The 14,334-nt window shown below is 37.9% G+C and overlaps 1 protein-coding gene across 1 annotated transcript in view; it reads left to right on the top strand.

Annotated features, from left to right (window-relative positions):
* Positions 1–14,334, top strand: part of ZNF529 (zinc finger protein 529) — a 34,812-nt gene that overhangs the window by 15,411 nt on the left and 5,067 nt on the right. Inside the window, exons 3-4 of the mRNA XM_058530816.1 lie at positions 9,860–9,953; positions 10,990–11,116. Coding sequence (XP_058386799.1) covers positions 9,860–9,953; positions 10,990–11,116 — 221 coding nt within the window. The remainder of the gene's footprint in view (positions 1–9,859; positions 9,954–10,989; positions 11,117–14,334) is intronic.

Here is a 14,334-nt window from a genome sequence, read left to right as displayed (position 1 = left end):
CTTTAACATAGGTTTACAATTATTATTTTATGCATTTATCTTTAAAGACATTTCAAAAAAAGAGAACCAGCAAACTCAAAATACAATAATATTGGGTTATATATTTACATTTTTAGCTGCCTTTACTGCTGTTTAGCTGTTCTTCATTTCTTTTATTTTTATTGAGATATATTTGACATGTAGCATTATATTAGTTTTAGGTGTACAACATAATGATTTGTATATATCATGTATATATACATACATATGTATATATTGCAAAATGATTACCACAGTAACTTTAGTTAACATTCATTATCACATATAGTCACAATTTTTTTTGTCTTCTGATAAGAACTTTTAAGATTTACTGTCTCAGGAACTTTCAAATATACAATGCGGTATTGTTAACTATAGTCACTATGCTGTACGTTACATCCCCAGGACTCATTGATCTTACAACTGGAAGTTTCTGCCTTCCTTAAACACCTTCACCCACTTCACCCTGTACTGACCTCCTGCCTCTGGGCCACCACTAATCTGTTCTCTGTATCTATAAGTGGTTTTTTGTTTTGTTTTGTTTTGAGATTCCATATATAAGTGAGATGATTTGATATTTGTCTTCCTCTGTCTGACTTATTTCACCTAGCATAACACCCTGAGGGTCCATCCATGTTGTTCCAAATGGCAGGATTTCTTTCTTTTTTTATGGCTAATATTCCACATATATAGATATAGATATAGATGTATACCCCACATATATATATAAACATAGCATCTTCTTTATCCATTCATCTACCAATGGACGCTTAAGTTGCTTCCATATCTTGGCTATTGTAAATAATGCTGCAGTGAACATAGGGGTGCATATAATCTTTACGAATTAGTGTTTTTGTTTTTGTTTTTTTGTGAGGAAGACTGGCTCTGAGCTAACATCCATTGCCAGTCCTCCTCTTTCTGCTGAGGAAGATTAGCCCCGAGCTAAAATCCGTGCCCATCTTCCTCTATTTTTTTTTTTTTTTTTTTTTTTTTTTTGTGAGGAGATCAGCCCTGAGCTAACATCCGCCAATCCTCCTCTTTTTTTGCTGAGGAAGACGGCCCTGGGCTAACATCGGTGCCTATCTTCCTCCACTTTATATGGGACGCCGCCACAGCATGGCTTACCAAGCAGTACTTCGGTGCGCGCCCGGGATCCGAACCAGCGAACCCCGGGCCGCCGCAGCGGAGCGCGCGCACTTAACCGCTTGCGCCACCGGGCCGGCCCGCCATCTTCCTCTATTTTGTACATGGGATGCCACTACAGCATGGCTTGATAAGCGGTTCGTAGTCCTGCCCCCAGGATCCAAACCTGCGAACCCTGGGACAGCGAGGCAGAGCACGCAAACTTAACCACTATGCCACCGGGCCAGCCCCTAGTGCTTTTGTTATTTTAGGATAAATACCCAGAAGTGGAATTGCTGGATCATATGGTAGATCTATTTTTAATTTTTTGAGGAAACTTCATACTGTTTTCCATAGCAGTTGCACCAGTTTACATTTGCATCAACAGTGCACGAGGGTTCACTTTTCTCCACATCCTCACCAACAGTTGTTATTTGTTGTCATTTTGATACTAGCCATTCTGACAAGTGTGAGGTAATATCTTTTTGGTTTTGATTTTTATTTCACTGATGATTAGTGATGTTGGGCATCTTTTCATGTGTCTGTTGGCCATCTGTATCTCTTCTTTGGAAAAATGTCTATTCGGGTCCTCTGCCCATTTTTTAATTTAATTGTTTTTTTGACATTGAGTTGCATAAGTTCTTTATATATTTTGGATATTAACCTCTTATTGGATATATCATTTGCAGATATACTCTTCTATTCAGTAGGTTGCCTGTTTATTCTGTTGATGGGTGCCTTCACTGTGTAAAAGGTTTTTAGTTTGATGTAGTCCTATTTGTTTATTTTTGCTTTTGTTGCCCTTGCCTGGGGAGACAGACCCATAAAAATATTGCTAAGACCAATATCAAAGAATTTACTACCTATGTTTCCTTCTAGGGTTTTTATGGTTTCAGGTCTTACAGTTAAGTCTTTAATCCATTTTGAGTTTATTTTTGTATATGGTGTAAGAAACTGGTCCAGTTTTCCCAACACCATTTATTGAAGAGAGATCTTTTCTCCATTGTGTATTCTTGCCTCTTTTGTCGGAGGTTAATTGGCCATACAGGTGTGGGTTTATTCCTGGGCTCTCCATTCTGTTCCATTGATCTATGTGTCTGTTTTTGTACTGCTTCCATACTGTTTTATGACTATAGCTTTGTAGTATAGTTTGAAATCAAGGAGCATGATACCTCCAGCTTTGTTTTTCTTTCTCAAGATCGCTTTGGCTATTTAGAGTCTTTTGTGGTTCCTAAAAATTTTAGGATCATTTGTTCTAGTTCTGTGAAAAGTGCCATCCAGGCGCCTTTCTTAACTGACCAAATACTGCCTTGTTTGGCCCCTAAATCAATAAGGTATATTAAAAGCTTGTCAAATATATGTATACATATATGTTTTTAATTAAAAAGTATTTTAATAGAGATTGCATTGAATCTGTAGGTTGCTTTGGGTAGTATGGTCCTTTTAACAATATTCTTCTAATCCATGAGCCCAGTATATCTTTCCATTTGTTTGTGTTTTCAATTTACTTCATCAGTGTCTTATAGTTTTCAGTATACAGGTTTTTACCCCTTTGGTTAAATATATTCCTAGGTATTTTATCCTTTTTGATGTAATCGTAAATGAGATTATTCTCTTAATATCTCTATCTGATAGTTCATTGTTAGTGTATAGAAACACAACTGATTTCTGTATATTTATTTTATATCCTGCAGCTTTACTGAACTTTTATTAGTTCTAATAGTTGTTTTGGTGGAGTCTTTAGGGCTTTCTATATATCGTATCATGTCATCTGCAAATACTGACAGTTTTACTTCTTCCTTTCCAATTTGGATGCCCCCCTTTTTTTTGCTTATCTGATTGCTGTTGCTAGGATTTCCAATACTATGTTGAATGAGGGTGGCAAGAATGGGTATCCTTTTCTTCTTCCTATCTTATAGGGAAAGCTTTCAGCTTTTCACCATTGAGTATGTTAGCTGTGGGTTTGTATATGGTCTTTATTATGTTGAGGTATATTCCTTCTATACCCACTTTGTGGAGAGTTTTTATCATAAATGGATGTTGAATTTTGTCAAATGCTTTTCCTGCATCTACTGAGATGATCATATGATTTTTATCCTTAGTTTTGTTAATGTGGTGTGTCACGTTGCTTGATTTGCAGATATTGCATCACTCTTCATCCCTGAAATAAATCCAACTGGATCATGGTGTATGATCCTTTAAATACGTTGTGGAATTCAGTTTGCTAATATTTTGAGGATTTTCATCAGAGATAGTGGCCTATAATTTTCTTTTTTTGTAATGTCTTTGTCTGGTTTTGGTATCAGGGTAATGGTGGCTTCATTCAGTGAGTTTGGGAGTGATCCTTCCTCTTCGATTTTTTGGAATAGTTTGAGAAGGATAGGTATTAGCTCTTCTTTTATGTATTTGGTAGAATTCACCTGTGAAGTCCAGGACCAGATGGTCCTGGACTTTTGATTGTTGGGAGTTTTTTGATTACTATTTGATTTCATTACTAGTAATCTGTCTGTTCAGATTTTCTGTTTCTTCCTGATTCAGTTTTGGAAGACTGTATGTTTCTAGGAATTTATCCATTTCTTCTGGGTTGTCCTATTTGTTGGTGTATAATTGTTCGTGGTAATCCCTTATGAGCCTTTGTATTTCTGGGCTGTCATTTGTAACTTCTCCACTTTCATTTCTGAGAGAGCCCTCTCTATTTTTCTTGATGAGTCTGGCTAAAAGCTTATCAATCTGCTTTATCTTTTCAAAGAACCAACTCTTAGTTTCATTGATCTTTTCTATTGTTTTTTTAACTCTTTATTTCATTTATTTCCACTCTGGTCTTTATCGTATCTTTCTTTATACTAACTTTGGGCTTTGTTTGTTCTTCTTTTTCTAGTTCCTTTAGATGAGAGTTAGATTGTTTTAGATTTTTCTTGTTTCTTAAGACATGCCTTTATTGCAATAAACTTCCCTCTTAGAACTGCTTTTGTTGTATCCCAAAGATTTTGTACCGTTGTGTTTCCATTTTCATTTCTCTCAAGGTATTTTTTGATTTCCTCTTTGATTTCTTCATTGATCCATTGGTTGTTTTGTAACATGTTGTTTAGCTTTCACATGTTTGTGATTTTTCAGTTTTCTTCTTATAATTGGTTTCTAGTTTCATACCATTGTGGTCAGAAAAGATGCTTGATATGATTTCAGTCTTAAGTTTATTGAGACTTGATTTGTGGCTTAATGTGTGATCTGGCCTGGAGAATGTGCCATGTGCATTTGAAAAGAATGTTTATCTTGCTGTTTTGGGGTAGAATGTTCTGTGTATATCTATTAAGTCCATCTGGTCTGCTGTGCCATTTAAGGTCAATGTTTCCTTATTGATTTTCTGTGTGGATGATCTATCTATTGATGTAAGTGTGGTGTTAAAATCCCCTAATATTGTGTTACTGTCAGTTTCTCACTTTATATCTGCTAATATTTGCTTTGTGTATTTAGGTGTTCCTATTTGGGGTGTATAGATATTTATAGGTGTTGTATCTTCTTGTTATTGTTCCCTGTATCATTATGTAATGCCCTTGTCTCTTGTTACAGTATTTGTTTTAAAGTATATTTTGTCTAATATAAATATTGCTACATCAGATTTCTTTTCATTTCCATTTGCGTGGGATATCTTTTTCCATTCCTTCACTTTCAGTTTGTGTCTTTAGATCTGAAGTGTATCTCTTGTAGGCAGTATACATATGGGTCTTGTTTTTTCATCCATTCTGCCACCCTAACTCTTTTGAATGGAGCACTTAGTCCATTAACATTTAAAGTAATTATTGATAGTTGTGTACTTATTGCCTTTTTATTCATTGTTTTCTGGTTGTTTTTGTATTTCTTCTCTATTTTTTCTTCTCTTGCTCTCTTCCTTTGTGGATAACTTAAAGTGTTATGTTTGGATTTCTTTCTCTTTATTTTTGTGTATCTATTATAGGTTTTTTGTTTGTGGTTACTACTAGGTTTATATATAACAACCTATGTATATAGCATTCTGTTTTAACTTGATGATCTCTTGTGTTCAGATGCATTTTAAAAGCCCTTTTTACTCCCCCCACCCCGTTTTATGTTTTGGATGTCATATTTTACCTCTGTTTTGTATATGCCTTAACTTATTGCAGATATAGATGATTTTACTACTTCTGTTATTTAACCTTCATACTAGCATTATAAGTGCTAGTATTATAAGTTGATCCATTACCTTTACTATTTGTTTGCCTGTACCAGTGAGATTTTTCTTCTTTCATAATTTTCTTATTTCTATTTGTCGCCTTTTCTTTTCTGCTGAAAGAATCCCTTTACCAGGGCCAGCGCCATGGCTTAGCGGTTGAGTGCGTGCACTCCGCTACTGGCGGCCCGGGTTCGAATCCCGGGCACACACTGACGCACTGCTTCTCCAGCCATGCTGAGGCTGCGTCCCACATACAGCAACTAGAAGGATGTGCAACTATGACATACAGCTATCTACCGGGGCTTTGGGGAAGAAAAAGGAGGAGGATTGGCAATAGATGTTAGCTCAGAGCCGGTCTTCCTCAGCAAAAAGAGGAGGATTAGCATGGATGTTAGCTCAGGGCTGATCTTCCTCACAAAAAAAAAAAAAAAGAATCCCTTTACCATTTCTTGTAACAAAGTGGTGAGGAACTCCTTTAGTTTTTGCTTCTCTGGGAAACTCTTTATCTCTCCTCAATTCTAAGTGATAACCTTGCTGGGTAGAGTATTCTCAGCTGTAAGTTTTTCCCTTTAAGCACTTTGAATACATATCATGTCCCTCCCTTCTAGCTTGCATAGTTTCTGCTGAAAAGTCAATTGAGAATCTTATGGGAGTTCCCTTGTACAACTTGTTGCTTTTCTTGTGCTGCTTTTAAGATTCACTCTTTATCTTTAATTTTTGACATTTTAATTATAATGTGTCTCGGTGTGGACCTCTTTGGGTCATCTGGTATAGGCCTCTCTGTGCTTCCTGGACCTGATGGTCTGTTTCCTTCCCCAGGTTAGAGAAATTTTCAGCTACTATTTCTTCAAATAAGTTCTCTCCCTCTTCATCTTTCTCTTCCCTTTCTGGGACCCCTATAATGCTAATGTTAGAATGCTTGATGTTCTCCCAGAGGTCTCTTAAACTATCCTCATTTTTTTAAAATTCTTTTTTCTTTTTTCCTGTTCAGCTTGGTGATTTCCACTACTATCTTCCAGATTGCTGATCTGTTCTTCTCTGTCATCTAACCTGCTGTTGATTCCCTCTACTGAATTTTTTTATTTGTTATTGTATTCTTCAGCTCTTACTGGTTCCTTTTTATATTTTCTAACTCTTTGTTGATGTTCTCACTGTGTTCATCCATTCTTCTCTCAAGTTCAGTGAACATCCTTATGACCATTGCAGATTGTTTATCTCTATTTCATTTAGTTCTTTTTCTGAGGATTTGTCTTGATCTTTAATTTGGAACATATTCCTTTATCTCTTCATTTTGTCTAGTTCTCTGTGTTTATCTTTGTGTAATAGGTAGATCAGCTATGTCCCCCAATTTTGGAGAAGTGGCCTCATGTAGGAGATGTCCTTTGGGGCCCAATAGCATGCTCCTGGGCCTCTAGCCACCAGAGCTAGATACTCCAGGAGTGTCCTCCGTTTGGGTTATGTGTGCTTTTCTGTTGTGGCAGGGACACAGCTGCTGCAGGCGTGTTGGTAAGTGGGGCCGGCCCCTGGGCTGGCGGGCTGCAAGGCCCAGCTGTGTGCAGCTGCTGCAGGCATGCTATTGGGTGGGGCAGGCTCCCAGCATGATCGGCTGCAAGTAATGGCTACTGCAGGTGCACTGTTTGGGTGGGGCAGTTCCCCATTGCAGCTGTCTGGGAGGCATGCCGTGCACTACTGCTGTGGGCATACTGGAAGGTGGGGTGGCCCCCAGTGCAGATGGCTGCAAAGCCTGGCACTGCACAACCACAGCAAGTGCTTTGGTGGGTGGGGCAGACCCCCAGCATGGCTGGCTGCAAGGCCCAGTGGCACGTGACTGCTGGGGGCATGGCTGGCTGCAAGGCTCAGCAGCACACGACTTCTGCAGGCATGCTGGAGGGTGAGGCAGACCCTCAGTGCAGCTGGCTGTGAGTCCCAGTGGTGTCCAACTGCTGTGGGTACACTGGTGGGTGGAGCAGTTCCCTGTGCTAACAGGCTTGAGAGAGGATTCCAGAATGTCTGCCATCAGTGTCTCAGTCCCTGGGGGGATTCCAGCTGCTCCTGCCTCTCTGGGAGGTACTCCAAGCTTAGTAAGTATCTCCTTCACATATGGACTATGCACTTTTCTATATGATGTTTTTGCACTGGTTTCCAGGTTGAGGGCATCTGTGTATGAGCCCTTTAAGAGCAGATTTTCCTTTCCTTGTAGTTTTGTAGTTTTCCTGGACATATTCCCTCTTGGCTTTCAAAACCAAGTGTTTTGGAATTTCGTCTCTCCTGTGCTGGATCTAAGGGCTTGGATGCCGAATGTGGAGCTCGAATCCCTCATTGCTCCAGGAAATGATCCATACTTTTGAGATCACTCCTGACCGTGAAACTTCATAGCTAGGGTGTGCTTTTTCCCTCAGCAGCACCGTATTGCTTCCTCATCTACCCTTTTTGGTGTTGTCCCTTGTTGTGAAGGCTCTTTTCATCCAGTTTCCAGATCTCCCTCAGAGGAAATTATTCCACACATAGTTGTAGAGTTGTGTCCGTGGGAAGAGGCAAGCTAAGGATCTTCCTTCACCACCATCTTCCAAACTCTGGTTGAAACTTTTTTAGTACTTTGTATATACCATCCTACTGCCTCTGGTCTCCATTGTTTCTGATGAGATGTCATCAATTAATCTTACTGGAGTTCACTTGAAAGTGACAACTCATTTTCCTCTTCAAGATTCTCTCTTTTCTTTTGGATTTCACCACATTTTTACCATGATGTGTCTATTCATAGATCTCTGTGCATTTGTCCTACTTGGTATTTGTTGAACTTCCTGAATGTATAGATTAATATTTTTTAATAAATTTGGAAACTTTTCATCCATTATTTATTTGAATATGTTAAAATGATCCTTTCATCTCTTCTTTTACACCTATTATGCGTACATTGGTGCCCTTTATGCTGTCCAACATTTCTCTGAGGGTCTCTTCATTTTTCTTGCTTGTTTTTTCCTTTGTTCTTCAGATTGCATGATCTCTATCAACCTATCTTTAATTTTGCTAGTACTTTCTTCTGCCAGTTCATATCTACTGTTGAGTTACTCAAGTGAAATTTTCATTTCAATTATACTTTTCAAACTCCACAATTTTTACCTGGTTATATTAAATAACTTCTATTTCTTTATTGATATTCTTTATTTGATGCAACATTGTTATCATACCTTCATTTACTTTAAGCATGGGTTCTTCTGTTTACTTGAACATATGTATAATGGCTACTTTCAAGTCTTTGTTAAATCTGGTTGCTCTCACAGGTAGTTTCTGTTGCCTTTTTTTTTTTTTAATGGGTTTTATTTTCCTATCTCTTTGCATGTCTGTTAATTGTTTGTGGAAAATAGACATTTTAGATCATCATTTCGACTGTGGTACTTGTGTCTGCTCTTCCCACCTCCACAGGCTTGTTATTGTCATTTGCTTGCTTTCTTGTTTAGTGACTGGCTAGGTTAATTAAGTGAGGTCTATCTCCCCCTATAGTGTAATTCTCTCATGTTGCTCCTTGGTGGTACAGCCTTGACTATTACCACAGTCACCCTTGGATGACAGTGGTTTTGACAGGGCTTTGAGTGTCTCTTTACCTGACTACACCCTGCTGGTAAGATCCTAATTGTGACTCATGGCACTATTGTTTTCAGCAATGCTCTGGGGTGTATCTTGCTTCACAGACTAATGGAATCAAGTCAGTGTTTGACATTTGTTCTGACAATGGGAAGGGCTCCGCAAGTATCTTTATCTGATTCTTTCCAGCAAACTAGCCAGCCTAAGGTTTAGCATTTATCTCCAATGAATCTTTCAGTCTTCTCTCAATAGCCTTTCACCAAAACTTCCACTGTTTTTGAGAAAGCCCTTAGGCTTGAACTACTCCACACTGTGTTGCAAATGAAGTCAATTCCTTTGGAGAGGGATATGGAGATCTCTCTGCTATGGCCTGCTTTTCCCCCTGGACAAAATCTCTGAGCCACAGCTCTAGTGCTCATGGTAGGAACAATGGCATGCTTCTCTCTGAGTGACATCTCTGTTTTAGGAACTGAATGCTTGGTAGATGGGGGAGTGCAGCAGCCCCAGGTCTCAGCTTGCCTCTCTTGGCATGGAACTCCTGTCCCACAAGCCAAGGCAAAGACAATTGGAACTCCAGTATTCTCAGAAGTGCCACACCCAAGGTACAGCCTGCATTTTGTGTGTGGATGCTAGGCAGAAGAAAATCCCCATCCCTTGGCTGCATTTGCCCGAACAACAAGTAGCTGGGGGCAAGATGAGAAATGCTGGTGTCCTACTCCTCCCAGGAAGATGGCCATATGACTAGGAGCAGAGGTTGAGGAGTGAAGAAGCCTGTGTCCTTGGCTGTCCCAGTTTGGAATGGAGTCTTTTTCTCACTAAGATGGGATAGAAAAGGAATGGTGCAGATTTGGTTCAAATACTGCAGTCCCTCACAGTGCTTAATAAGTTTTAGTAGATTCTCTTGAACAAATGTTTCATTTGCTGTATGTTTTTATATATAATTTTCACCAGTTTTGATGGGGAGCCTGTCTGTGGAGCTCCTCATGCTGTCATGCCAGAAGTGGAATTCCCTGACCAATTCTTGACAGTTCTAACTATGGACCATGTAAGTTGCTATTTCAAGTCTCCTTTGTGAACATTTCCTTTTTCTGAATCTTCTTACCAAACAGCCCAAATAAAGAGCCTGTCCCACATCCCCATTGTTTTGCACTTTCTAGTGTGGGCTGGAGTCAAACAGCACAGTGTACCTCCTGTATGCCTATCTATTCTCCAAATAATGTTCATCACTCCTGTGTGTTCAGTCTTTTGTCAAGAACAGCTATAGAGTAGAAATGGAATCCCTAGATGGAGGTATTTACCATCCTCTGTCATAGTCCTGGATAGAGAAAAAGAGCAGATGGATCCATTTGATGACATATGGGCAAACTGTACTTCCCCTTAACAAACCTGAGTTTCCAGGTAGATTGGATTTGATGTTGAATGATCTCAGTCATACATAAATAGTAGATGATTACAGACTTCCAGAATTGGAGATCTTATCCAACCTAAATGTCTAAGTATAATTACAGCTGATAGATTTTCACCAAGTAGACTACTCTGTAGCCACTAAAAAATATTTACTAAATATAGTAAAAATTATTTACTAAATAATTTGTCATTAGAAGTAATAATTCTTATCATATAATGTGAAATGGTGAGAACATAGTGATGAACTTGGGGCTACAAGAAATTTTAGAGTATTGTTCATATCCCATTTTCTAAGTAAGATATTTTTGCTGTACAAAGGAACAAGGATATAGAAACTCACCTTTATTGATAATTCATGTAGCATGCAATGTGCACGTATACACTATTTCTTTTAATTTGTAAAATGATTATTTTGTTTATTTCCAGGCATGCTTAGCTAATTAAAAAACCCCACATTATGGAAAATTACTCTGAGTTAAATGGATTCTTTAAAGATATGTAGATAGTCTGTTTTGGAAGCACTCATTTCCTTACTTTCCATACTACAGACTTCTACCCCTGGCATACTTGTTTACTATTTAGTACCCTTCCAGTAATGCAATTGATTATTTCTTGTGTTTTTCTCAAAAATATTTCTTTCAATTTTACCTATAACATGTGGTTTGTTGTTTCAGGAATTGTTGACATTCAGGGATGTGGTCATCAACTTCTCTCAGGAGGAGTGGGACTATCTGGATTCTGCTCAGAGGGACTTGTACTGGGATGTGATGATGGAGAACTACAGCAACTTAGTCTCACTTGGTAAATTTATCTGCTTCACATAATTTAGAATATGCTCTATAGAATATCAGTTAATATTCAGTGGACCCAAGGCTGTTTTTTAAGAAACTAAGTACATTTCTTTTCCCTGTTTCCAATGGCATGGGTTGAGCATTGTGTTGGAGATGACACCTCCATTAAGCATCGTCATCATTCTTAATGATGTTCATACCTTCTCAGTCCCTTCATATAATTTCTACCTTCCTTGATACCTAGGAAGCTGGATTTGACTTGTAGGACATATACAGCATATCCTTTGAGATATGTGTTATATTGTGTTTGAGCTCAGAATTGCTATAAATGCTTTATGTTATTTTCTTACTCACCTTCTTGGAGAACAGCTAAGATACTATGTCCTGATTTGTTATGATTATTAAAAGAATCTGTATAATTTATATGTTGTTAGATTGTTAAACAAAATTCTTATTCATTACCTGCCAAGAATATTGTCTGATACCTGCTTTGTGGTTCAAGAACTTTGCACTTAACATTAAGTCAGTATTCCAGCAAGGACCTTTTAATGTTTTAGAAAGCTACTTATTTTCCTCTCAGCTCACACAGTTCTTGCCTTGTACCAGGTGTTGTTCTAAGCACTTTTAATCATTTAATTCTTCAATAACCCTATGTAATAAATACTACTTGTATTGTTGTTTTTAATAGTATTTTTCCCCCCCAAAGCCCCAGTAGATAGTTGTATGTCATAGCCGCAGATCCTTCTAGTTGCTGTATGTGGGACGCGGCCTCAGCATGGCCGGAGAAGCGGTGCGTCAGTGCGCGCCCGGGATCCCAACTCGGGCTGCCAGCAGCGGAGCGCGCGCACTCAACCACTAAGCCACGGGGCTGGCCCTGTATTGTTGTTTTTAGAAGAGACTGCTAAGACTAAGAATATATAGGCAACTTCTCAATCTCCTCACATTTCTCTTCTCCAAAGTCTTTATCATTTCAACTTCATTTATTAAAAACTTAACAAATTCTCAAAAGTGTTATTTAGAATTGGTTATAATTCTATTTTTTATACATTGTTACATTTCTTTGTTGTAAGCAGGGTGTTCCATTTCTAAGCCACTTGTGATCACCTTATTGGAGGAAGGGAAGTTGCTCTGGAGAGTTGTGAGGGATGTGACAAGAACACAGGGCCAGGTATGTGAGGGCTGATGAGGCAGGAAAAGTCATCACCAAAGTAAAAAGCCCTAGCTGTTCCGGGAGGCAGTGGGCCCTTGTGATGTTTTTGGGCAACTCTCCTCAAAGCCCTGTGGTTAAAAAGCTTGACACTTGGGGAAGCAAATTAAGATCCCCAATGCAACCAACATTTTTTCCAGTTCCTCTTGTATTTAGACTTATACAAATGCCTCTGTTGACTAAAAAAACCTTGGTCATTTATATACTCAACATTTAATAGGTGTCTACCTGTTACCTGAGATATTGTGCTAGCCCCGTCAGTACAATGGTGAGAAAGACCAATACAGATCCTGCTCTTATGGAATTGACATCCTAGTAAGTGAGATGTATAATAAACAGGTAAACAAATAATTAGAAAATATATTATGTATAGTGATATGTGCTATGAAGAAAAATAAGCAAAATAAAGGGCTAAAAATGATGGAGAAAAAGCTAATTCAGATAGCATGGTCAGAAGGAATCTCTGTGTCTTAGTTTGGCATTCTGTGGATATACAGTTCTTTATCATCAATTCACCTAATGATTTTTACAACTGAAAATCTTCATTTGAATCAGTGTTTTTCTAAAACCATCCTACCTTCTACATTTTTTACTTGCCCTCATGCTCTTTGGTAAACTTGAAATGTAATTCTAATGGGAAAGGCAGGAAGAGTGATTATGTTCTTTACATGATCCTAACTAATTAGCCACCTTAAATGGTGCACTTGAAATTGTCTGACCTTCTCTTATTTATGTCTCATCGATTTATTGATTTTCATTCATTCAGCATACTTTAGCCCACCAATCTTTGATTTTTGATGCCCAGTTTTATGACTGTTGAGTAGTTCCTTACAGTTATTTCTGTATACTTTTGACTTGATCCTTTAATCTTGGAATTTATTCTTGCTTTCTGAAGCTTTCCCAGCTCACCCTATACTCTCCCTATCCCACACCAGACACCTGAATTGGTTAAAAGTGAGTTCTTCTGGTCTTCTATGTTTTGTTTTTTGTTCTTTTTTAAAAAATCAATACTAGGTATTAATTTTAGTTAGTTAGCATGTTTTAGTACACAAACTTTTTTCTCCCTTCTTTTGAGTCTTGTATTGTCAAAATGGTGGTCTCCCTTAGCTCCTTCAGGTGATTTCTCTGTCTTTTTGACACAACCCATTAATGTTATAAAACTTTCTTGCTTTCTGCCACAACAATCAAGGGCACATCTTCTACTCCAGATCATGACTCAGATCTTAGTTTTAGGAGCCCTGGTTCATTACCTGGTTTATTGCCACAGTGTGGGCAATAGGCATGCATATGATTGTGTCAAGGGAGGTGAGTCTTGACAGTTTTATCTCTTTCTAGCAAATTCACCTTTCTCAAACTTTATGGCTTCCGGGGTTTTCAACATTTATTTAACTAGAAAATAGTTCATAAGTCAATATTTTCAAGTTTATTAACATAGGAGTCATAACATTTTAAAAAATACCTTCTCTAAAACTGTATTGGGGTTACCAGGAGCAGTGGGGGTAGGGAGTGGGCACAAGGGGTGAAGGGAGACATATATATGGTGATGGACAAACAAAAATGTACAACCCAAAATTTCACAATGTTATAAACTACTAAAACATCAATAAAAAAAAATACCTTCTCTAGTAATTCTTTCTCTTTTGTCATTTTATTTTTTGTATGTTAACTATATTGTTTATATGTTTTCTAACTCATTACATTCTGATTGTCTATTTATTGAATTCTCCTCTCACCTTTTCTTCAGGTTACTTTGTTGTTTTCTGTCTTCTTGAGTGGGATGCATACATTGGTTATTTTTATTTCTTTATTTTTATTAATGTAAGCATTTAAATCCTTTTTATGTGACTATTGTTGAGTTCTATAGATTTTAATATGTAATATTTTCAATGCCATCTGAAAATTTTGTAGTTTCACTTACATTTCCACATTGACTAAACAGTTATTTGGTAGAGAGCTTCTTCATTTCTAAGTGGAAGTGCTTTTGATTTACTGATACTGGCATTGATTTATGATTTTACTGT

This window comes from Diceros bicornis, chromosome 34 (assembly GCF_020826845.1).
Source record: "Diceros bicornis minor isolate mBicDic1 chromosome 34, mDicBic1.mat.cur, whole genome shotgun sequence".
NCBI lineage: Eukaryota > Metazoa > Chordata > Mammalia > Perissodactyla > Rhinocerotidae > Diceros > Diceros bicornis.
Note: the sequence above shows the minus strand (reverse complement) of the source record. Positions and strands in the feature narration are given on the sequence as shown.